The sequence below is a fragment of the Volvox carteri genome, assembly GCF_000143455.1.
Source record: "Volvox carteri f. nagariensis unplaced genomic scaffold VOLCAscaffold_38, whole genome shotgun sequence".
In the NCBI taxonomy this organism is placed as follows: domain Eukaryota; kingdom Viridiplantae; phylum Chlorophyta; class Chlorophyceae; order Chlamydomonadales; family Volvocaceae; genus Volvox; species Volvox carteri.
Genome location: NW_003307581.1, coordinates 475414 through 499862, shown reverse-complemented (window position 1 = coordinate 499862; position 24449 = coordinate 475414). Strand labels below are relative to the sequence as shown.

At 56.7% G+C, this 24449-nt stretch overlaps 4 protein-coding genes across 4 annotated transcripts; 2 read left to right on the top strand and 2 right to left on the bottom strand.

The window, feature by feature from the left end:
- Nucleotides 1-113: 113 nt before the first annotated feature.
- On the bottom strand, nt 114-9459 carry VOLCADRAFT_106108 (uncharacterized protein; the record flags this gene model as incomplete). Its single annotated transcript, XM_002953716.1, has 23 exons — nt 9190-9459; nt 8709-8864; nt 8366-8464; nt 7995-8056; nt 7736-7865; nt 7215-7372; nt 6930-6987; nt 6520-6591; nt 5885-6028; nt 5598-5642; nt 5385-5444; nt 5053-5080; nt 4579-4655; nt 4326-4380; nt 4064-4086; nt 3970-4015; nt 3437-3574; nt 2917-3032; nt 2656-2829; nt 2311-2347; nt 2060-2086; nt 772-995; nt 114-149 (listed from the first exon to the last, which is right to left on the bottom strand). The coding sequence occupies exons 1-23, from the start codon at nt 9370-9372 to the stop codon at nt 114-116; spliced, it is 2148 nt and encodes a 715-aa protein (XP_002953762.1). The 5' UTR covers nt 9373-9459.
- Nucleotides 9460-9663: 204 nt separating this feature from the next.
- On the top strand, nt 9664-10797 carry VOLCADRAFT_94570 (uncharacterized protein; the record flags this gene model as incomplete). The annotated part of the gene is made up of 3 exons (XM_002953786.1): nt 9664-9911; nt 10049-10097; nt 10576-10797. The coding sequence occupies 3 exons, from the start codon at nt 9664-9666 to the stop codon at nt 10795-10797; spliced, it is 519 nt and encodes a 172-aa protein (XP_002953832.1).
- A 1762-nt stretch (nt 10798-12559) lies between these two features.
- Nucleotides 12560-17356, bottom strand: VOLCADRAFT_94569 (uncharacterized protein; the record flags this gene model as incomplete). Its single annotated transcript, XM_002953715.1, has 11 exons — nt 12560-12746; nt 13033-13078; nt 13536-13599; nt 13757-13852; nt 14120-14236; nt 14632-14778; nt 15039-15098; nt 15263-15312; nt 15693-15828; nt 16658-16759; nt 17312-17356. The coding sequence occupies 11 exons, from the start codon at nt 17354-17356 to the stop codon at nt 12560-12562; spliced, it is 1050 nt and encodes a 349-aa protein (XP_002953761.1).
- A 561-nt stretch (nt 17357-17917) lies between these two features.
- VOLCADRAFT_94568 (uncharacterized protein) lies at nt 17918-22487 on the top strand (the record flags this gene model as incomplete). Its single annotated transcript, XM_002953785.1, has 11 exons — nt 17918-18072; nt 18238-18325; nt 18648-18692; nt 18738-18830; nt 19061-19143; nt 19617-19917; nt 20268-20403; nt 20766-20833; nt 21402-21503; nt 21851-22012; nt 22275-22487. The coding sequence occupies 11 exons, from the start codon at nt 17918-17920 to the stop codon at nt 22485-22487; spliced, it is 1446 nt and encodes a 481-aa protein (XP_002953831.1).
- Between the last annotated feature and the right edge of the window lie 1962 nt (nt 22488-24449).

The window sequence follows — 24449 nt, the reverse complement described above, 5'->3', positions numbered from 1 at the left end:
GGGGGTTGGGAAGTTGGGAACGGCACTGTGAAGCAGCGCCAGACCCCGGTCCCCCGGTAGCAGCAGGGCTCGCTGTGGGAGCAGGGGGGTTTACTGCGGATGGCGGGTGAAGGTTAGGGGGATGCCTCGGGGCCTGGTTTGAACGCCACCTGCACGCGGCGGTTGGGACAGGAGGGCCGGGGGGGGGTGGACTGCCCAGCAGGAGCTCCTACGCACATGTGCGCAACTTGACCACCTCACCAACACCCCAGCACCGTACCGGTGTGTACATGATGCGCCGTACCGCGTGCTTTATTTAGGCTTTAGACCACTTTGAGCGGCAGTGTATCGGGACGTACAGCACATAAGCTTGACGGTATCTCGGAGATGCCATACTGCCCGAGGTTTAACCATGGACACACAAGGGTTTAATAAACTTAAGATCAGCAACAGTAGCAAGTGAAGTGCTACCAACAGTGGTAGCAACAGGGGCGGGGGAGACTGGCGCTTCCGGCTCGTCGGTGGCCATCCAGCCTCCGTCTGGCTGTTGGAACGAACGTGTATCTGTAGACATGAAGTAGCTCCTTCCTCCTAGAGCAAGAGGGGAGGGAGAGGAAAGCAATAGGGGAGCGAAAGGCCCCTGGATGGCGGTGGCGTTGCGAGGGTGCTGCTGGTCGGCAATGGCGATAATAATGGCGGTGGTGGTGATGATGTCAACCTTCCACCTTCCCATCCTGATGGTTGTGGGCTCGGTAGGACGAGAGGTAAAAGCCGAGGTAGCTCCACCACCACCTTCGCCAGCACCACAAACTCCACCACAAGCAGCAGCAGGAACACGAACAGCAGGAGCAGGAGCAGCAGGAGGAGCAGGAGGAGGAGATTCGGAGGAGGTCGTCGTTCCTCCGCGGTGGTGCGGTGCGGTACCGGGTTGAGGCTGCTGGTGCTGCTGGCGCACAGGGGCTGTGGTGCTGGTGCTGGTGTGGTGGCCGTGGTGTGAACTACGGTTTTGTGCGTTCCTAGGGGTCACATGGGGGGGATGCAGCAGCAGTCGTCACCTCGGCCTTCATGGACTCTACACGTGTATGTAGTATGTATGTGTGTGTGAGAGAAAGAGACCATTGGAACCATGGCCTGCCCTCGGGGAGTGTTCCTGAAGGGCTGGTGTGTGAGCTCGCTCGTTACCCCTGCGGGGAAGGGTGACACAAATACGCAACTCCAAGATGTACGACATACATATGTACATACATGTATATGTCCATCCTCCCCTCCGGGGGTCCCTGAAGAAATAACCCGAAGTAATTTTTGGACAAACAGACAGACATATAAACCAGTAAAATACAAATCTGGCTGACTACGGCAAGTACGGGACCACAGGGCCACAGCGCACTTCTAGCGGTATACAGCGCGACACGACATTTTCATCAAGTAGAGAGGAGTTCTCCGCCGTGTCATGTCACGTCATTTCTCGCCCAGCTTCCAACATACTACCTGCACACCTGCGCACTATCCTCGTTCACGGTAATAGGCAGCCCTCGGCCTCGCAGCCTCTCCGCTGCGCACGCACTCCTTAACAGCAACCACACCTTCACTAAACTGCCCCCTCCCCGGCCCCCCCATCAGCTTCACTCGCTCGTGGCCCGTCTTCACCTGTGATACGCACCGCATTGCATCACGTCGCACCGCTTCTCACCTTCCCCGCTCTCACCCCTCAACGCGCGTATGCCGCGGAAAGCCTCGCACTCCTAAAGCCCGCCTACAATCTGCCATTCACACGACACGCCGCAAAACAAACCACGACACCGAGCTCACCACGATAACCCCCACGCTTGAAGGGCCCTTCCCAGCCCTCCACCTCTCTCACCCCTTACAAACCCTCATCACCATTAGCAGGCACCCACCCCCTGCCCCCATCCGCAGCCTTGGCAATCTCCATCGAGTCGAGCCACCCGTCGTCACTCCCCAGCTGCCGCAGCCACAGTCCCAAAATTGTCCGCTCTCCTGCCCTCCCCCACCCGTCGTCTGCTCTCCGTGGGACTGCACCACCTGTCCTCGCCTGTCCTGCCCTCACCTCACAGCTCACCATCCTCAAACGAATTGCCGGTCTGATCTGTGGTCAAAGTTGGGTCAGAATCCGAGTCCGAGACCGAGTCGGAACTTCGGAAATCTCAATCCGACGCCCTAACCCCCCGTCACCCACCCTGCCCTAGGCCCGTTTCTGCGCCACACTAACGGCACTAACCCACCACGGGCACTAACCCTAGCATGCACCGCAACCCCTAAGCACCACCTCTCCCCAGCTACACTAAACGTCTGGGGGCAGGGCGAAGGGACTTAGCTCTCCCAGCTTGTCCGCATGCTCTCCGAGGACCTGCGAGAGCGCGGGGTGGAGGGAGGGTGAGGGGAGGAGTGAAACACATCGAAGGCGAGATACAGTGTTGTGAACGGATAGAGTTGCAGTTATGCCTGCTTGTGGTTGCTTGGTTGAGTAGGTAGGTAAGCGGGAATCCCATGCAGAAGTCCTGTTTTGGCGGCGGGCAGCCAGCGCACGGTGGGAGCCTTCAGGAGGAGGAAGAGAACGGGCTCCGGTGCCGCCGGGGTGCACCCCGACGTGTCGCTTAATTACTGCTGTCTGTTGTTGGCTTCTCGCCGTCACATACACTGCGTGTGCGTTCGTACCTGCTGCAGCGCAAAGTCATTACGGAAGAGCAGTACGGGCCTGCCGTACACATCCTTCATGATAGTGGTGTTGAAAAGCCGCCCCACGTCCTCCAGCGCCGCCCATCCGCCCTTGACCCAGCGTGCGACTGTGTACGACAAGGGCTCCAATGTCGTATCGACGCCGTATTCGTCCTACAAGGCATGAGCAGCATGTCCCACGTCATTGTACGAGATCCATCCCACGGGTAGTGCCGTATACCAGTGTCGTGCTCGCCGTACCTTCATCCGGTATTGCACCACCTCAAACTGCAGTTGCCCGACGGCTGCCAGTACGGGATCCGTGATGTAGTCATCCGTGTTGTACAGCACCTGTACGGCGCCTTCTCCTAACAGACCTGCATGGGCAAAGGTACACATACAGACACAGATGAACCGCCCGCGAGGGGTACTGTTGGGCAGTTCCCTGTCCTAGGCAGGCAGGCAGGCAGGCAGGCAGTCGCACGCGTGTGCAGGACTCGGACACCAGTGGGTTTTGAGGACGGAGAGGGCTCCAACCCCAAGTGCCTCTTCCCCCACTGCCATCGATTCCAAACCACGTGTACACGCAAACGCGCAGACACACAAAAACACGCTCACGCTCCACGAGCTTCTATCTCCACCTCGCAGCTCATCTTATCAACACACACACACACACACACACACACACAGACACACAGACATACGCACACGCCCCGCGCCCCAGGCACTCGCTCGGATCACCCACGCCGCCCAGGGAAACCCCCCGGCGGGGCTCCCCCACCTTCCACCCCCTTCAGGAAGGGTTTCTTCTGGTTGGGCGGGCAGCGCAGGTAGGCGAACAGCTCCGGAGAGAACGTGGGGATGGGCGGGAAGGCGAGTGTGGGGCCAGTCACCAGCGTGTCGCCGATGGCGAAGGCACCTGGGTTGGTCAGCCCAATCACGTCACCTGGAACACCACCACCACCAGCAGTAGTAGTAGCCGCAGTAGCAGTAGTAGTAGCCGCAGTAGTAGTCGCCGCAGTAGCAGCAGCCGTCGCGGGGACGGGAAAAGGAGGGGGGGGAAAAGAGTCACATGCAAGAAGCAAAAGGGTAAACCGCCGCCGTCGCCACCCCCGCCGTTCAATAAAGGGGCCCTTCCGAGGGGGGGAGAGTGAAGGTAGGTTGAAGACCAGGCGAACCAGCATGCCCCCCAGGTACCAAATCGGCCCTTGGAGCCCTCTGCCGCCATCCAGCTAGGTTTGAACGAGTGGTGGCTAAACACACACGCTGATTGCAAACAACCCCTAACTTCCCCCCATGTGGCGCATCTCTTACCCGCAAAACCCTCCTGTACGGTTTGCCGCTCGTTGGCGAACATCCGCTGCGGGGCCGCCAAGGTGACGGTACGGCCCGTACGCGCCACCCGCACCTTCATGCCCTTCTCGAACTTGCCTGCGGGCGACCAGGCGGCGGCGGCGGGAGAGGGGGAAGGGGGTAAGACGAGCCACGAAGAGGGGGGAGGATGGGGGGGAGCCCTTGGAGCCCTGGTAGGACCTCCGTCTTCTCCCCCCCACCCCGCGACCCCCCCTCACTCACCCGATCGCCCTAACCCTCACTCTCATTCCCTTAACCCCGGGGGCCCCCAGCTGACGGGACAGGAGCAGCAGTAGCAGCAGCAGCAGCCATCTCACCAGAAACCACCCGTACGAACGCCACCTTGTCCCGGTGCTTGGGATCCATGTTGGCCTGGTGGTGGGTTGACAGTTGGCCTGACGGTTAACATCAGTTAACAGTTATCGGGTTCAGCAGCTCTCCTAGGGCCCTACCCACGCTGCAACCGGTAGAGAATCAGATCCACCCGAAATGTGTGAAGGACATAACTTGTTTATGTATTATTTATGTATTGTACATCAACGGCCCTCTCGCCCCTACCCCACCACCCACCTGCAATTTAAACACCAGGCCGGTGAAGTTGGGGGATGTGGGGGACACAGCCACGCCGCTGCGGGTCTGAGCGGGACCTGGGAGGGGGGTAGGGTTTTAGGGGTTTAAGGGGTTTTAGGGGTTTTAGGGGTTTTAATGTTCTATATGAAGGGGCTGTAGTTAGGTGAGTTCCAGTCCAAGGAAGGAGAAGAGGCCAGACAGGAGCCATGTTAGGGCGTGAGAAGGGCGTTGAACCCCGGCCGCAGCTGTAGCACCAACTCCTCCACGGACAGGTTCACTTCTCCCTTCCCCCCTCCTCCTCTTCCCCCCGCTCCCCTCCTCCCATCAGGGGTTATATCACAGCTCCAGCCCCGGACCCCAACCCCTAGGGGACCCTAACCCCGCTGCCACACAACCACCATCACCACCACCACACCGCCCTGCTGTGCCCTGGGGTATTGCCGTACACGGGCGACCGGGTTTACCAGCTCTCACCAGGCTTGGATGCCAGCTGTATGAAGGTCTGAAGGGGGAGGACCAGGGAGAACATGGCGCATATGGGTCGGGAGGTGGGGTAGGAGGCGAGGCAGATGATGATGATGAGTGGTGGGCGGGGACCGATGGCGGGGGACCCGGGTAGTGAGCGGCCACGGCGGTGAGGGGAGGGGAGCTGCCAGGTGGCACTGAGCAAGACACGTGTGTATGTGTGTGTGTGCGTGTGTGTGTATACACATGTGTGCACTGGGCGGAGCAGAGGAGCACCAGGTCCAAGGCGGTGCAGGCCGGGGCATACATACATACTCACACTCGCGCTTGCTAACCCGCACCTGCAGGAAAAGCTCCACTCCGAAGTTGTTCATCGCCGACCCGAAAAACACAGGGGTCACCTGCGCGCGGTGTGCGTGTGTATGTGCATCAGTGTATATATTGGGATATTAGGAATAACGTCACATTACCCAGGAGGCATATTCAATAGAGTAGGAGGTGAACCTGAGTCAAGGGCTGCGAAGCCAGGGGGTATTCAAACCTCCGTTCCTTACCTTGCCGGCCATGACCTCCTCTAGATCCAACTCATCCCCCAACACCTGCCGGATGGGGGTGGGGGAGGGGAGGGGAGGGGAAAGACGAACCACACACGAATGAAGGAGGTGGGGGGGAAGGGGGGAGGGAGGGGAGGGGAGGGGGGGGAAGGAGGGGTCGGCGGCCAACATGATGCATGGAGAGGTAGACATTGCGGTAGCAGGACCCAACGTCAAGAAACAGAAGAAGGATAGCAACACACAAATCAAAACAACACAACGAAGACCAAAGCGAGGGGCCAGCTGACCTCCAGCAGCTCCACATCCTCCTGCAGCTGCTCCCACAAATCAGGTTCCACCAGCTGCCGTAGATCTGGATCGTCCATGTCGTACTCGGTCTTCGTGGCGCCCTTACTGCGCCCAGCGAGACCCCTCTTCTCATACAGCACCACCTGGCGGTGGGGAGGCAGTTCATTCATTAATTATTTCGGTAGTCCGGTAAAAGTGTTTTTGGCGGGAAGGATGTAAATGTTTGAATCCAGCCAAAATATTAAAAAATGAAACCAAGCAAATGAACTGCCGCTGGCGAGGGCCCGTCCGGGTCGACTGGATATACGACATGTGGGGCTTTGGGTGGTCCTTATGACAGGTGGGGAGACTGATGTGGTTTCAGGAGTTCGTTGGGGTGGTTGGTAAAGGGGTTGTGTGATAGGTAGGTGAGTTAGGAGGTCCGTGTGATTGTGCTGGTCGCAAATCAGGAGGGGAGTGTGCAGTGCACAGCCCACATCTAAATCTCCGACCCTTTCTCCTGTAACCGTAGTCACCGCAACCCCCTTGCCCCGTGTGTGTGTGTGTGTGTGTGTGTATGTCTGTGTGTGAATGCGCGAGCGGACACACGATACCGCGTTACACCTCCACGCCCTCGTCCCCCCTTCCCGCACACCTTTTTGCTGGGCCGGTGGTACACACCCACGAAGCGGTCACCCGAGCCAATGGGCCAGTTTACCGGGTAGCTCTGAAACCAACATGTACGACCAGTACGAGCAACGACAGGCAAACGAATTGTAGCAGTACCGTCAGCAAGGGACCGTGACAGAGGGGATTCGAAACAGTGACAATATGAACATGAGCAGCTGTAAGAAAAGCAGCAGCATCGGCATAACATGTATGCATAGTATGTAAGTATGTATGTATGCCAACAGGTCATCTCTGCGCAAGGCAGGTATGCGTGTGTGTGTGTTGGGGGGAAAGAAGGCTTGATCCACAAGTTGTTGTACGCAGTAACAACACCACACAGGATGCATCATACATGCAAACATGCAACATATGCCGTACATCCCGTACATCCCGTACCTGCAAGCCGAACTCCTTCTCCAACTGCTCCACTATTTCGAAGCCATTGAGCGCGGGTCTGAGATGCAGAGCAGCGGCAGACACACACACGCGCGCGAGGGGCATTAGGCAGCTGTAGCAGAAATGCCAATAGCAGTCGCAGTAGCAGTTACAGAAATGCCAATAGCAGTAACAGGTATGGGTAGGCAGCAGCAGCCTAAGAGCTATACCAGGAGCAACAGCAATGACCTCCACCTACCTTTCCGCACCTTTCCGCTAGTCCCTATTTCCCAACCCCCGCCCTACCTGTCCATCTTGTTGACGAATGTGAACACGGGCAGGCCTCGCAAGCGAGCCACCGCGAACAGCTTCCGGGTCTGCGGTTCAATACCCTTGGCACCGTCCACCAGCAGTACGGCATTGTCGGCAGCAGCCAGTGTGCGGTACGTGTCCTCAGAGAAGTCCTGCGGTCACGAAGCGAGTGCCCGTATATTCGTACTGTACGGTACGGCTCAAAAAGGGGACACGACGCACCGTGGCCTGATACCAGGTACAACCCGTAACGGGACACGAACCCGCATGCGCAAATATTTACATACAAACAAACAAACACGCGTAAAACCTCATGGCCGCCGCGCGACACATCGATCGATGGGGGCCTTATCGTCCGAAACGGCCATACGACCCATGGGTCTCTATCTCATCCACAAAGTCCACCGACCCATGGGTCCTTGTACCGCTCATGTACGACACGTACAGCACCTTGGGTTTTACACGAGTCAATTGCACAACCGGCACCAATACATGGCCCTCAAGAACTCCTTCACCTGGTGTCCCGGCGTGTCCAACAGATTCAGTTGGCAACCGTTGTACTCGAAGGTGAGGGCGGTGGAGGTAATGGAAATACCACGTTGCTTCTCAAGCTCCATCCAGTCTGACGTGGCGGAGCGGGAGGACCTGTGCCGTACAGGATACGCACGACGAGGGTGTAAGAACGAGAAGGAGGAGAAGGAGAAGCCCAACCTGCACACGTGCCACACACAGGCTGCTGCCCGTCCCCAAGAACAACCAGCCAGCCCACCGTACCTGCGTGCCTTGACCTCCCCAGCTTCGTGAATGGCGCCGCCGTACAGCAGCAGCTTCTCCGTCTGTACGGCAGTTCGGCACAGACACGCATGTGCAGTGGTTATGGGCGGCGAGCAGCGATCCCGCCAGCCGACTAGCCAACACCTTCCACCACATGGATTGGCCGGCTCGGGTTGGCCAGAGTGGCGCTTTTTGAGGCATGCAGCCGTACTTCCGTATTTCCGTACGTACAAACATACACGGCCATAATGCCGCCCTCTACACGCTGTGCTTTTGACGCATTTGCGCGCTTCCGTCCCTGGCGTGTTGAAGCATGAGCATGGCAGCGTGACACCATCTCACGGGCAGAAGGAACGGCTCCATGCACCCACCATCGTGGTCTTGCCGGCATCAGGGTGCGAGATGATGGCAAAGTTGCGCCTCCGCCCCACCTCCCGCTCCAGGACCTCCGCCGTCAGCGCGGCAGCGGCCTGCCGGGGTTGAGTGGCCGGTACAGGAAGGTACGACAGGCGGGTGGGCGTCAATGCTGACAGGGCGCAATATGAGGGTGCGCACACATATACACATACGCACACACGTCCCGGGGTGATTGAAAACCCGCAGGACGCAGCACGACGTCCCACTCAAGTGGGACTCATCAGTTCGGGACCCGACCCCCGACGGGGGGGCCGACGGAGAGCTGAACCACACGAGTCCCCACGTCCCCTTGCGCACCTGCTCCGCAGCCTGCTGCACCTGTACGGCCTTGGCGCTGGCGGCGGCGCCCACCGCCTCCGCCAGAGACTCCGCCAGGGGCGACGGCGTTAGCTCCACAGCCGTCACTTGGTCGACTGCCTCCGCCGTGGAGGCCGGCAGGGCTTCCGTTACAATCTGGCAGGGATCACACGACGGCAGTACGACATTACGACAACGTACGGCTATTTTGACAGCAGTGGGAAATACAGAGTTTAAAACCCTAGTGTAGATGCCAGATATATGTTTTCTGGTGAGAGGTAGGTCCGCGCAGCAGCTGCTGAGCTGCAAGAAACAGCCTCAGTATGCCCCGGTGGAGGAAGGTGCTTGGTCATGGCCGGTCATGGTCATCGGACAGAGCTGTGTAGCCAGGGCTTTCCAGGACGACTAATAATTAAACCGATGACGGCAGATATTGTGGAAGCGGAAGTGTTAAGCATTGTGTCATATGGCCTAACCCCACCTCGACGGCCTTGGCAGTCGCTCCGCCATCGCCGTCTGGCAGCGCTGCGACGGGGCGCAACCCATGAAGCCGCTGGCCAGGCGCTGTAGTCGGGAGCTGATGAGCGTAGTGAGCTCTTATATGACTTTTAACGCCGGTTGCATTTGACGCGGGCAGCACGCAAGGCGGGTTTAATGCTCGCATGGAGACAGGCAGGAGAGCTCACCGAGCAGGAATAGTTATATTCTCAGGAGGATACATATGTAAGCATGTAATAACTAAGGATGAATGATACGTGGTCCTATCTCATACCCAAGTCATGCCGGCCACAAGCACCATTCATTCGCCATTTCACGAATGCATTGGTCCAATAGGTTCCTTTGCTAATGGCTACACATGTCAAATTTCACTGTTGAATTTTAATACAAATTTAATACAGTTTCGCTTAGGGTGCAATTAATAACGGCCATTTTCACGAGTGAGCTGAAGTAACTAATGGAAATGAACAGCTTGGCAGCTTCATGTTATCGATCCAGCGCATTTCATAGATGCACAAATCGAAGAACCTTGCGCCGCGCGTCCCTTTGGCAGCAGCGGCAGCAGCAGCAGCACCAACAGCCCTTCGCCGTGGTGACGCCTTGCAGCCCGGAGGCAGCCGTGTCTGCGTCGGTATTAAATTCCCCTACGAGTACACCTGTCGCTTCGCCCGCAAAATCGACCGATGTGGTAACCGTCTACTTCAGGTGAGCACCAGCATTCGCCCCGCTGGGAGTCCATCCGTCCTGCATGGTTCCCTCATATGTTCTACGGGGAGGAAAAGGCGTAGCATTTTGTGGGCGGAACCGCTTAATCCCTATCCGGCTCCGTCGCCCTGGCGCAGGCAGGAGGGCACCTCGACGCAAGCCCGGCCTGGGGAGGACTTTCTGGAGGTGCGTACTGCCGCACCGAAGCGGACCACTTCGAGGTCCTTGAACCCGGCCCATCCAAGGAATGTGTTGTTAATGGAATTGTGCGATGGCGACAGCCACTAGGGCTAGCAATCCCTTGCTGAAAACGCCAAGAGCCATCCTACTAAGCCTGCAGGAGAGATGATACTTGGGAAAGGGGAGATAGTGCCGTTGGGGCGCGTTGGGGGAACCGGGGCCCGGAGAGAGGCACGCTCTACCGTGATTTCGCTCTCGCTGGTCCACCTCGCTTAGGCCTCACTGCCGTTCCATACCTCCGCCTGCTAGCCGTCCCCTGAAATAGTAACCTTGGGGTTGACTAGGCGCGCAGGGGATACGTCGTGTGCGTCCGGGTTTTCAAGAACCCAGAACATCACCCGCGCGTACGCCCCTAACCATGCCTTAGGGAAGTAAGTCACACAACACGACCCCTACCTCGCACACGGCACACTCCTGCCCCCAGGTGGCGTCGCGTTGCCGTGCGGACATCCCCACGGGCTGCTTGCACGGCTCTTGCGGCGTGTGCGAGGTGGAGCTGTTCAAGTGCGGATCGGATGGCCGCGAGGCGGGCAGCCCCGTGGTGATGCGCGCGTGTGTGGCCAAGGTGCCACGGGGCTGGGGGCGGGTGGAGGTGGGCATGATGTCCGCAGATACTGTTTGGGGCCAGGACGGTTGGGACACGTGATGGGCCCGAGGGCGGGGCTGCGGAGCATGCAGGCAGGGCAGAGGGTCGGCAGCGGAACGCTGGCGAGGGGTAGAGGGTCGGAGGGAGTGAGCGACCAAGGTCGTTTCGTTAAGGGGGGGGGGCAGGAGCGGGGCAGGAGGTTGGCGGGAGGTGAGGTGAGGGCGGCTCGGTTCAGGTTAGCGCACAGTTGCGGGGTAGTGCTTGCGAGCGCGGGGTAGCGAGAGGATGACGGCGTGGGAGTAGACGGGGTGCGTTGGAATTAGTTGTAACGGAGCGTTTCAAGGACCTAGACTGGATGTAGTTGTACGGCGCCGGTCTGGAGGTGAACGTGAGTGGGTGGGTGGGGTTGAGTGGTTCTGGAGGGGTACAGCCGTGGCGTACAGTCGAGGCTGCTGGGTTGGATCCGACATGGCCATGCGAATATTTTTTCTCACCGCGTCGATTTGGTTTTGGTTTGCGTATTGTATAAGGGTTGAATCTCATAAGCAAAAGGGTTGTCTGGTGCATTTTGCAGCCTGACAGTGGCTTCATCAGCGGCCACGGCATCTGGGAGCATGCTTTACAAACTCCATGTTAAGAGGCGCGCAAACTTCCGCCCCACACTTTAAAATCCTCAATTTACATCCGTAATAGGCCAATATGTTCCCTACGCAAACGACCCGTCGTAACACCACCCGTCGCCATGGCCCTAACATCAAGCTAGCACGGGAATATATAATTGGCAGGGCAGGCAAATGCGCCGTGCCAATTAACTGTGCATCACATCTGTGTCCCTCTTACACAGCTTAAACATACGGACGCATCACACATGCCACCTCAGCAAGTATCAGTATTAAAAAACACGCCACTAATACGCACACCAGCTTGGGCAAAGTACATAAAAAATGAACCTCACTCGCACATTCACACACACACACACTCACTTTTGGGCTCTCCAAAGAGGGCCATGCTTATCCTGCAAAATGCAGGTGGTTGCCGCCCACTATTGGAGATACCCACAAATACGTGTGCACGCAAATGCGCGTGGCGTAGGAAAGGCAAACCATTCAGGCATCCATACAAAAAAATTCCACATTCGAGCCCCGGCAAAGCAAACAGAACTGAACAGAAGCCAGTCTGTCTGTGTCTTCCCCTACTCTGCTGCATGCTAGGAAGCGCTCCTCCTAATGACCATTACGGATCAGTACTTACTACAGACGGGTACGGAGCAAACGCACTTCCCCATTGCGTTTGGGATAGGATTGAATTCACGAGCGCGCCACCGCCATAATCAGATGTGCCGCGGCCCCCCTCCTCGACCACTTGGCTGCAGGCGGGGCCCTCGCTCCGGAAAGACAGGACAGCTGTCCAAACCACCGGAGAAATGCTAGATTAGAGGTTTAAAAATCCCATGCATCCGTTAGCAACATCCAAACAAAAGCATCCATGACATACGTATTAAGACTTGGCTGATCCCAGCCGTACCCATGGCCTTCTCAAGGGCACACGCTCAATTTAGCCTCCCCTGCTCCGAGCAAAGCAACCATCCCTCACCGTTCTTCCCTTGCCCTTGCAAAATACCATAAAGCGCCCTTGTCACCTACTACTGCTCTGCCACAAAACCGCCTCTAATGACGGCGCTTAGGCACCCCACCTGAGCTGGAGCTCAGGCTAACAGCCCAAAGACCCTCCTAAGCAAAGACCCACGACGCATTTGCACCCCACGGCTTGACGCAATGAAATCAGCCGCGTTGAGGGGGCCTCGCGCAATCACGACGAGGTCTTAAACAGCCACGGGCGTGCCACTGCTGGTCTGCTGCTCCGACCCCGACTCCGGCTCGGCCGGGAAGTTCCTCTGCGGCGGCCGCCGCGCCTTGCCGCTCATCCAGTCCTGGAAGGGATTGCTGCTCAGGAAGACGGGGGCTGCCTGCTCCGCAGAGTCCGTCAGGATCTTGCTGATCTCCGCATCCCTGTACGGCGACCCAGGTGGGCAGGGCACGATACCCAACTTAACTGCTAGGGGATTATGACCGTTGTGCAAGTGTTACGATCAGTGGCTGATCGGCACGCCGTATCAAGGAGAGTTGTAGGACAGGTGACTAGGTGGGCTGAAGGGCCAAAATGACATAATGTGACGTTGGGAAATGGTTACACAGGACAAAACACCAAGTGTCACGCAGAGGGCCAGGCTTCTTGCCGGGATTCATGTGTGCGGATATGCCCGCCCAACCCTCCCGCGCCTCTGCAATGACGTACTTGCAGACCTCCAGCGCCTCCCGCTCAGCCTCCTCATCACCACCGGCTGCGATAACGCGGTAGAGGAATCGGGTGTAGAGGGAGCTCATTGCAGATGGCTTCAGACAACATAATTCGATCCCGGAGGCACCCGCAATCGCCAACAAGGCATCAACCAAGAAAAGTTTGAACGGTGCAACAATGCCACATGCACTGATCTGTACACAAACATTGGTCGCCCATGCCGCTTGATTCCACTGTCCCCTTCCCTGCCCGGCCTTGCCGCCATAAATCCCAGCTCTGACGTCTATCTTCTCAATGTCAACGTTCTTGGGTCGGAGTCCAATGTCCAAATTACACGACTGTAATGCCGTTGCGCCGCAAGGCAGGTCAAAGCGCGAACCCAGGACATGCTCTCGGTGCTGCTGGCTGGCAACACTCAGCCAGATAGTAGTAGGGCTGCTATGTATTATACTAGTAGGGCTGCTAAACCTAAGAAAATGAAAATAAGTTTCTGCACTCACTCAGGATGACGGCACCAGTGGACTCCGGGTCGTAGGTTAGCGAGTCGTCGTCGTCGAAAGCGTCCTGCCGGAAAGGACGTCGCGATGAGGGCATCATGAACCGTGTCATTATCACAGCTATTGTAGTATGATATGGGAACACTGCCCTCGCTCTTGCCAGATGTTCCTAGTCAGGTAGGCAGCCCTCAAGGCTACGCCAGAGCCCTCTCGCCCGAGCGCACCTGGAACGAGGTGGTGGTTGTCAGGATCTTCAAGGGCCCCCCCTGCTCCCAGTCGTCAAAGCGGTCCTTAAAGGCGATGCTGGAGGCATTGGGAGCCTGCACGGTAAGCAGGTTGCAGTTTCATAGAAGGCCCAATATGTGGGAATCTCATCAATCTGACAACTCCTGGCGTTGGCAAACCCTGTGTAATGCAGTCGCAGCATGCAATCCTTTACTACGCCTGTAATAGGTTCCCCTGGTCGACTTTTTCCCAAGGGAGTGCCCTCTCCGTTCCCTCTCTTGTCGCCACCAAGCCGTTCCCTTTCCTCTCGGTTACAAGGTGACACTGTCCGAATGATTTGCCCACACTTAACCGCTTCGCACCTTGTAATAGACCCGCACGTCCCTGCGGAACTCCAGACTGAGGTTGGGCACGTCCGACGTGGACTCCAGCAACGACATGCACGTGGCGATACCCTTGCCTGCCACGAACATCACGACCTGCATGAAAGGGACGTAATGATAGTTTGAGTCACAGTGGAAAGGAAAGCAACAAGGCATAAATATGGGGTCTGGCGAAACATGGGCCTATTGATGGGTTCCACTCTTAACACGTGCCAAAAACTCCTACGCTGCTCGAACTCCAAAATCGATAATAAGCGATGAGGTATCTCGACATGGGTGGGCGGTGGGCGAGACTTCAACGACTGGTACCCAAGTTAGGTCGGCGAACATGCGATTCATCCTATCCAGCTTGATGCGGATAGACCGGCATGATCGGGTACCTTCCGTACGTCAGAACCAACAGGCGCACTGCTTAGTAAGTTCTTACACACACACACACACACATCCCAGCTACTCCTGCATGAGCAACAGCGCTCTCCCGGCACGCTCACCGTCGGGCAGGAGTACATGGCCATAAGCGGAGAGGAGCGCAGGTCCAGACCAGTGCCTACAAAGGGGCCCACTTCCACCACGTCGTCGGGGCCCATGCCGTACACCTCCGGGGCCTCCTTCCGCGTCACCATCACCGTTAGCTCCGCCTGCAGCCACGAAAAAAGCAAATGCGAGGGAAGGATGTATGCATGAACATAAGGATGGGCATTGTCAAGCGCTTGCTTCGAAACAGTGGCAATAGGATATACAGGGGTCGCAGTGGCGATGTTTAACAGCCAGCGTGCATACGAGCTGGAAGAACTAAGATACTTGGGAGGACCCCGCAAGAAAGGGCTGAAGGGCTTTGCAAAGGTGCTCGACTTCCCTTGGAGCCACGCAGCAAGGGAGGCAGGGACTTCTGCCTCACCTTGACGCTGATAGGCTCCCGAACCGTCTTGATTTCGTGGGCAAACAGGTCACCCCGAACCTGCGGCGTTAAGGATGGATGGTTGCACATGGGGCAGAAGACACATTAGCAGATGGGATATGCAGATGAAAGTGCAGAGGCTTCAGTAGCACGAATGTGCCAAAGGAGCCATGCCTTCACGTGGGGCCAATGCCAAACGGCAATGAGGAGCCCTTCCTCCGCACCTTGAACAGGGGTTCGTAGTTGATGGACTCTGGGAAAGGTGGCGAGGCAACTGCGGGACAAAGGCAGGATGGACGGCACCAAGGAGGGCCGGATGCCGGAATAGTTAGCATGGGTCCAGTTACTGTAGGGTTCCTCACCGCATTGGACGCGGAGACAGCTGCAACAAAGGTATCAGCGCTCACAAGCAAGGACGATTTGGCTCTCCCATTCAGTCATCCAGCAAACAAAGGTACAACAAAGGCCCGAAACCCCGCGTCGCGCCCCGTCAAGGAGCAAGACTGGAAGAGGCAGACAGCTCCAAGTCAGTCCCACCAAAGCTTTTTGCCGCTCATCTCAGCCGACTGAACCGCGTCTGCTCTAGTCTTCAAGCGCACCTCGGTTGGATCCCACCGCCAAGACTCGATCCAATCTTTACCAAGCCACACTAACCTGTGCAGTTGCGCTCCACGCCGTTGTTGATGCGTAATGAGGCGCGCTGCCCAGCAGCCTTGTAGGCTGCGCGCAGCGGAATGCGCTCGCGGCTGGCTTCGCATTCCACGGTCACAGCGCGGTATTCAGGGGACACCTGGCAACGCATGTGACGCGAATGGAACGTGGCAGCGAGGGCCTCAGACAGGGAGACAGTTCATGCTGTGTTTCGCGCTACATACATACATAAGATCCCGGGATCTATACCCGTTAGGGTCAAAAGCCCTTCCGATGGTGGAAGGCATTGCGCCCCTAGTTGATGCACGGTGGTGACCTGGGATAAAGTTAACCTGCGAGCCGACCAGGAACGGAGTTGGGCCGCTGTCGACCCGGCAGATTCCGTGGGATGCTGGTGGTGGGTGCGGAACCTGAGCGATCCACTGAGAAGTTGACTAGGGTGACTGGATGAGAGTGCCCTGAAATACCGGGGAAGGCAGGGTTTCGCAGGGTAGCTGCCACGGGCGAAGATACACCCCCCTGTTTCACACATCATACATAACAATACTAGTTTAGGCAATACTGGTAAGGCACGACCATTGCCCCCGGGAAATCCCGGGATTGAGACCAGTCAAGGTCGAAAATCCTTCCGATGGCTGAAGGCAAGTGTGCCCTTAGTTGATGGACGTTGGTGACCTGGGGTAAAGTGATCTTGCAAGCTGACTAGGATTGGAGATTGAGCCGCCGTCGACCCGGCAAATTCCGTTGGATGCCGGTGGCGGGTGCGGAACCTGAGCAATCCACTGAGAAGTTGACTAGGGTGACTAGATGAGGGTGCCCCGAAATACCGGGGAAGGCAGGGTTTCGCAGAGTAGCTGCCGCGGGTGAAGATATGCCCCCCTGTTCCCACACATCATACATAACAAAAAGCCGGCATCCGGGCAATGATAAGCGGCAAAAACGTAAACCTGCGGTGTTCCATCCCATACCTGGCGACTGGACACAAAGCGGCCAATGTTCCATTCCGGTTGGTCTTCGGCACAAAACTTGGCCTCATACCACTTGTAACGGTCCTTGCCTTGGATGAGGTCCTGAAGAGCGGGGGTAAAATCAAACGACAGGGGGTAACCATTGCGTCTAGCCTTGCACTGTCTGAGGAACCCACACTTGGGAGGCCACGGGCTTCGCGAGATTCACTTGCACATCACCCACAGACTAACGTTGATGTATGTGTCCAGACTGCCACAGATGTTGTGCAGCCGTCGCAAATGCTATGGCCATGGTTACAATGTCTACACCGGGTTCCTTCTACCTCCTCGTCAATCTCCACGGGTCCAGCGCGAACTGCGACAGTGGTTGCTCTTCCGGCCCGCCTTGCAGATCTGTAAAAGAGGATGGGTTCAATTACGCTTACATTGTGTCTTCCAGCAACGAAATTGGCATATAGCATTGATAAACAACCGCAAGCACACCATGACAGCCACCCCGGGTCCTCATCCTACCGGCTGCTGTTCAACCGTCGATTGGATGTCAATAGAGTACGAAAGACCTGCTGCTGCTGCAAGCGGGCGGGCCAGGCGGAGGGGAAATATCATGCAGGACGTTCGGCTCGTTCGTGGCAATGTCAAATAAAAAGACCGCACCTGTCCCCTGTGACCGAGGCAGCGATGGCTGCTTTGACCAAGCATTTTTACTCCTACGTAACGGGCTGGGTACCAAAAGCAGAGGGGGAAAAACTGCCGAGCGTATCAGCAAGATATTGCAGCCGTCAGACGACAGAGATCACCAAGCACACGTGTGCCTAGATCTCTTAGAATACAACTGCAGTATAACTATGGGAAGAACGTTTAAGACAAAAACCTCTAGGAGCCACTGTAGGACAGGAAAGGCCGGCAAGTCATCAAGCTTTTTCAGTTATTTCCGATAGCAGCGTCACTTTTCCCGAAACCAATCCGCTGCTACAAACTACTACCAACGTATACTATATCAAAGAGACATGCAGATAACAAAATGACGCCATTTATGGGAACGTAGCTTTATGATTCTCGAGACATGAGAAGAGCCATGGATCCGGTGGCAGGCATACCGGAGCTGACAACGCAATGTTTAGAACAGATTTTAAGGTAGGCAGTCTGCTGTGTTATATGTGATTAGGTGCCAAACCACAGTTGGCATCCCTACGAACGCCACACACCGAATAATTTTCCCATGCACATGAAAAACTTGATCCAAACCCTGCTTGCAGCCATATGACATCGCGCGATGCAGTGCGGGCGTCGTGCACGACGAAGCTCTGGCGCGACCTTGTCGTGAACGATGAGCTTCTGTGGAAGCGCCATTTGGAGAAGGAGCTGGGAATCTTCGATAAGCAAGGTGCTGATGGCACTTCCAAGTCTAGCTCCTGGTGAGAATGGCGTGCACGCGGCAGACTGCAAGCTAGGGCTTCTGTTCTTCGCCCAATCATAGACCATGGGGCCTCCTGAAACACATAGTATACCCCTGGCCCTCGAACGCCTACCCTCTCTCGCTAAACCTTGAACTGATGAACTGATGTAATGTCTGCATGTAGGGAAGTATACTTAAGCTGGAGGCACGCGTTCAGCGACGAGTACTGGCCGTTCTTAGGCCGAGCCATTAAGGCATGGAGCAAAATCAAGGTACGGTATTATGACTGTATGGGTACGCAGCCATCCATTATATGACGCCCGTATAAACACTTAGGCGTAGGAACGGACCATGCAAATCTATCAGAGCGATGTAGGGCGCCAGACGGGCGGAAGGGGGCGGAGTGCGCAGGACGCCAGACCCTCTTCAGTGCGAGCGTTGCAGGAATGCGAAGCATCCTTGTTGGCAACCCTCGTGTACCCGTGCAGTTTGTGGTGTACGGGTAAAGCGGCTACAGCTAGTGGCTGCGGCTGCTCTCGGCCTGGACTCACTCCCTCAGGCCACTCATTCCCCTGATGTCGGTATGTTTAACAGGCTTGGCTGGGGGCTAACGCTCCGGATATCCTGGTGACCATTAAGGTGGGTGAATGCATTCGGATGTCGGGTGGCTCCTCACTTGTGCAGCAGCTTGGGAATTCTTCGCGGCAAGCGGCGGCTTCCCAGTTATGTTCGAGCAGGCAGGCAGGGAACGTTTTGTTTGACAGTCTCAGTTGCGGGGTGAGGTCACCCCTTCAACGGGGACCATTGCAACCCTCATCTCCACACCTCCAGGGTCGCTATCCAGTTCTCTCGCTTGTATAAAAAGAAGAGGACGACGGCACGTCTTTCTGTCAAGTATCCATTTTGGGGTTGGCCGTTGACGAAGGGCCCGGCGCTTAAAGCTGCTAAGCTTTGGGTCGCCGATGTCCCACGGATCTGCATCGTTTCTTGCGGTCCCGTGCTTGCAGAGCGGTCTGAGTGAGGCGCAGGTGGCGGACATGGAGATGGTGCTGGGCTTTTCGCTGCCACACGCGCTCAAAGTCCTGTACCGGTGAGTGCTCTAGGAACAGAGGCTCGGTAAGAAAGGAATACCGGACCGGGTAGCCAAGCCAGGCTTCATAATTATGTTTTGCAAGGCACAGTCGCAGCTGGTTCGACCTGGGCCTAGTGTTTTTATGTGTCCCGCCTGTAGCTTTCAGGGGAGAGTGCGGTGCCTGTGGCTTTCAGGGGAGAGTGCGGTGCCTGTGGCTTTCAGGGGAGAGTGCGGTGCCTGTGGCTTTCAGGGCAGAGTTGCATCCGTCACCCGTCGATGACCGTCGCAACCGTCGGTGGCTCCTGGCACGTGCTGCGGCATCCTCTTGCTCAAGCCTGCTTGGCGCTTACCCATGAGCCCCTTCTTTCTAAATGAGCCCGCCTGTGAGCAAAGGCCCCTCTAGCAATCCGGCAAGCAATTGGAGTAACTTCAATCAATGAAGTTTGCCTTGCCCGGCGTGCCGCTTGTGAACACCAATTCCTTCGTAACAGGCTATACGACGGACAGTCCCTGCCTTGTGACGCGGTGGTGGAGAACCGCATCCGGCATCGCGCCCGAGCCCGTGGCGGCAGCGGCGTCGCCCCGGCCGAGAACCTACAGGCGGAGATTAACGTGGATCAGGATACCATGGCGCGGTCCATCTTCTCCGGCCTGTTTGGTGGGTACGCTGTGTACGACCATAGGGTGGTGTCCCGGCTGCTGCCGCTGCGGCGCGCGGTGCTGTGGCGGGAGGAGCTCCTGCAGGCGGCGACGGCGGCCTCGCGCCATTGTGGAGGGCTGCGTGAGGGCATGGTGAGTAGGTGGGGTTGGCAAAGCTGCCATGAAGCCCAGCATGTATGGTTTGCGTATTCCAGTGTCCGCAATAAAGGAAACGGAGCTTCTGAGGAGGAAAGGAAAGGAAGAGAAACGACGGACTCGTGGCAAATCAAGCCGCTTTCCCAGTTTAACTCCCGCCCGCTCCCCGTCTGTAGCTTTGCAGCACAATCCCTCCGCTCCTCTCCGAGGTAGCTCAAGAAACCCCTCTGTTGACCCCCCTCGCAACATCTGTGACCCTCTGTGACCATCCACAACGGATTACATCATCGGTTTGGCCAACGGTACACACCGCACGCACACACAACTGCTTTGTTCTCGCCGGACAGGACCGTCTCCTGCCATTGACAGCGTCGTACAACCCTTCCGACAAAGTGGTCATGGCGGATGTGGTGGGCGGGGGTGTGGCGGTGGCCAAGGTCGTCCCCGGCGGGTTTGAGTTGCGTGAGGCGGCGCCAAAATCAGGTGGGCCCTGCGGGGTGAAAGGGAGCTACGACGACGGGAGCTACGGTGTGTTGGGTGGGGGGAGATGCCGCTTGGGGAATTGGCGGAGGAACGCGGTGGGTGAAACCGCGACGGCGGACGATGCTTGGCGGTGTCCAGTAAAGTGGTTGCGTCCCTGTCGTTACGAGGGACAGCGGTTGATAGGTTTAGGCGTTCTGACCTAAAAGGCTGTGGGATCCAGTTCTGCATGTCTGCATCTCTCTCTCTGCCGGCCCATACCCCTCCGCAGCTAATACTGAAGCTCCTTTTCCTTAGCTTCATTCGCTCGTGGTTCCTCTTTTCCTATACCCCTTGACACGTCGTATGACATCTGACACCTGCAGACACTGAGGACGGACCGCTGCGCTGGTTTGAGGAGTACGCACGGCGGCTGGCGGACGGCTGGTACGAGGTAAGGTGCGGGTGTGGCGGCCGGGCACAGTTTTGGGGCTGTGAGGTTGAAACCTCTTCATATAGTTCAACACCAGTATGAGAAATTAGCCGATTTGTAATACTGAACTTGACAGGAGGGATGGAACACGAATTCGAGAAGTGGGTACCTCGGGGATATGTTGTGCATGCACAGTAACAAGTCAACCCAGTTCGAAATGCGGNCCTTTTGGCCTGGGCCGCATTTCGAACTGGGTTGACTTGTTAGTGAGTTTCGGACACACTGCTTGGGCTTAGGGGAAACCCCGTATCTGTAATGGAGGAATTCCAGCCTCACGTCGGAGCCCACCACCAGGGCAACCTCCCGCCACCGCCACCGCACGCACTGGTACCACACAGTACAGGGAACCCTATCTCAGCATGCTGGCGCCCTCACCGCCTCTCTCACGTCCCTGCCCCAAGTGTCGCACCCCTGGCGTCTTTTTCATCTCCAAGCTATCCGCGCGCGCTTCACTCGCTCTCCGACGTGGTGAAAAAACATTTCCTAGCGCCCGTTTGAAGTCCCAACCGCCACCGGTCCTGTACGACAGGTTTGCGACATGGACGAGCATCACCCCCAGCTCAGTCGCGTCATCAGCCTGTTTCCCATGAAGCCGCCCTGTCTTGTAGAGGCGGTGACGCAGGGCGTGCGGGTACGTACGTGTGGCAGCCAGGCAGTCGAAGCCGTGGCGCACGGGTAGTCGCTTGTGTCCTGTATTTTGCCCGTTCTGAGGTTAGGATGCCCTTGGTGCTGCTGTCACGGCAGTTTTGTGTATAGCTAGGTGAGTTTCAGCCGGTAGGCCAAGGTCGTCGCGGCTTGATGCCATGCATTGGGCATATGGTTGCTTAACCCCATGCGCACACCCATCTGCCGCCCTTACCGCTACGCCCTGGCGCACGGGCGTGCGATATCCACCGCAGCCCGTGCTTGATGTCCGCCTTTCCAGCCTACAGCCAACAGCCACATACACGATGTGCTTGCTGGACCCGCCCGATGCAGGTCCGCGCCAGCGTGGTGTACGTGCCGGAAGCCAAGCACCAGGGCCGTCACCTGTTCGCCTACTCGATCCGCTTCAGCTTACTGGAGAATGCGCCACTGAGGCGGTGTCAGCTGACGCGGCGACACTGGGTAATCAAGCCGGAGCCGGGCGAGGAGGAAACGGTGCGCCTGGGGGTGCCCAGGGAGCACGCGTGAGAAAGAGAGAGAGCACAGGAGGCAGAAGGAGGCGGGGCGTGGGTGTTAGGGAGCGGAAGGTCATGTTGGTCACCGCACGAGCTGCTACGAAAGCGAAATTTTATTTTTAAATATAAAGTATGGCCACGCCCATGCCCTTTCCATATAAGCCCTGGCCCCATGTACAATGTCTCTTTTCCACGCCTTGCCTCATTGTGCATATGTTTCCGTGGTCATGTTTTATTCGTAGGTCGACGGCGAGGGCGTCATCGGCCTGTTTCCCGTCCTGGAGCCCGGAAAGCCGGAGTTCGTGTACTGCAGCTGTACCAACCAGTCAACGACCCATGGGTCGATGGAGGGCAGGTTCCAGTTCGTGCCCGGTACTATTGAACGGCCTGAAGGTGCCACTTTTGACGTTATTTGCCCCGCCTTCCGGCTGGACGTGCCAGAGTACATCTTCTGAGGAGAAAGCGAGCGATGGCGAAGAGCCAGGAGGATGGACGGAGGTTTCATGGGCGTCAGGACGGAAAACGGTAGATGAAAATATCAATCGCTTCGCAAGGCTCGTTTGCATTACATTACGAAATCTTGTAGTGGCTCGCCGCTGAGCATGTTTCCCATTCAGGTTCACAGGCTCCTGGCAAATGGAAATGCCGTGGGAGCAGAAAGTGGTAAATGTCGTGTGTGCAGTTGCATTTTATGGGCCCCACCGCGTCGGAGTGGCCTTCTTTTTTTTGCGCTGCGCCACGGCGCGTGGTAGTGGTTGTTCTTCCTTCGGCGTGGCGCAGTGCATCACGTATTTGTATGCACATGTACGTACAAGACCGAGTGCCTAAGACCAAGTCACTCCAAACACGTTAAAACTTGGTCTATGGCGTCGTTACAGTGGTTACGGGGCTGGGGACTGGCTTGTTGCCGCAGGTCGCGAAACCTAGTGTACGGCACATGGGTGCATGAAGACAAGCGTGCCGTATTATCTGCTGAAACCCCGTCTGCTAGGGGAATGGAGGCCTCGATACATACATCGATACATATCTGCATGATTTTTTCCGCTGGGAGATGTGCCGTTGTGGCGGGCGCGCTGTACCGCACCCGAACAGTGTGGACGGCTGTGGATTGCCTGTTTGCGCAGTCTTGAGCCGTAGACAGCTAACATATTCTTTTCGGCAGGGCGATGTCGCACAATTTTTTTTGTTGATCTCCGTCCTCGCGCCTGCATCAGCACGGAGACATTTTGATGGTACTTTACAGGTGAGGTGTATTCTGCGGTGGCAAGTCGCTGTGAGTTGCTTGCTAGTTGAAAAACTGAACTGCGATGCCAGTTGTCTTCGGCCAAGTGCGACGACGTCCGTGCCTATATGATTGGGAATCTGTCAATTCTGCGGGTAGCGTGTAGCTGCGCAAACAGAGCTGGGTGCAAACAGAGGCCACGGTGCCGTGATTCGATTCTTGTTGTACGTGGATTTCATGGTGTAATGCGTGGCACAGAGAACAAAGGCGAGAAGATGCGCCTCGTGGCGGTACGTGTTACCTGTCCGAACTGCGACATGATAAGTTCGGCTTGTCGGAAAAAATACGGGAGTAACCTGGCTACCAGGGGACAGGAGGCATGTGGTTGACCGACAGCCTCGTCGCCGTGGCAGCTTCATGGCACTGTGGTATGCACCGGAGGTGTGGGTTCCTGTCCTTCTACGAGGTCCCTTCCAGCACCAATTTTAGGGGAGCTCCGGTATCCACCCAGGTCCCGCTGCCTGTTCCGCTGCCTGTCCCTTGCTGTGGATACTGGAACTGTTGCAGATATTACCCAAAAGGCAAGTTGTTACATATTCTACCGGCCGCAACAATGTTCCCCCCAGACAACGGATATCCGTTAAGCAACGTACACGTGATCAGGATTCAGGTAAAGAAGTATAAAGCTTCAGTGTCGTACTCTGTCATCCGATGAATAAACGGGGATTCCGGACCGGTTCCGGTCATCGCCGGACCGGCTGCCGGACCAAAATAACCAGCTTCCAGTCCGACTGTGCAAGCGCCTCATTCACTTGGCACCAAATACATTTTCTATTATTTTAGTCAATACAATTTTTTTTATTTTCTGACGGACATCTTGATTTCGTGGACGAGCTCCATTAAGCCTCCCGTTCGCTCAACCGTTCCATCTAGCCTTCCATGAAGCCTGATTCCCAGCTCTAAAATTATCAGTCTTTGATATTGCTCATATACCTAACGTAGATATCATATAGCTGCGCGCAATGGAGCAGATGTATGACAATGCGCGCCATGGCGGCAATCTCGTATGGGTCGCGGCTGCAGGGCAGGAGGTCGAGGATGCAGTGGAGCATGCAGTAGAGGAGCCGCCTCAGTAAGCTTACTTCATCCTACTGTGCCTTGGTTTCATGGTGGATGGCGTTACTTCCTTGAGTGG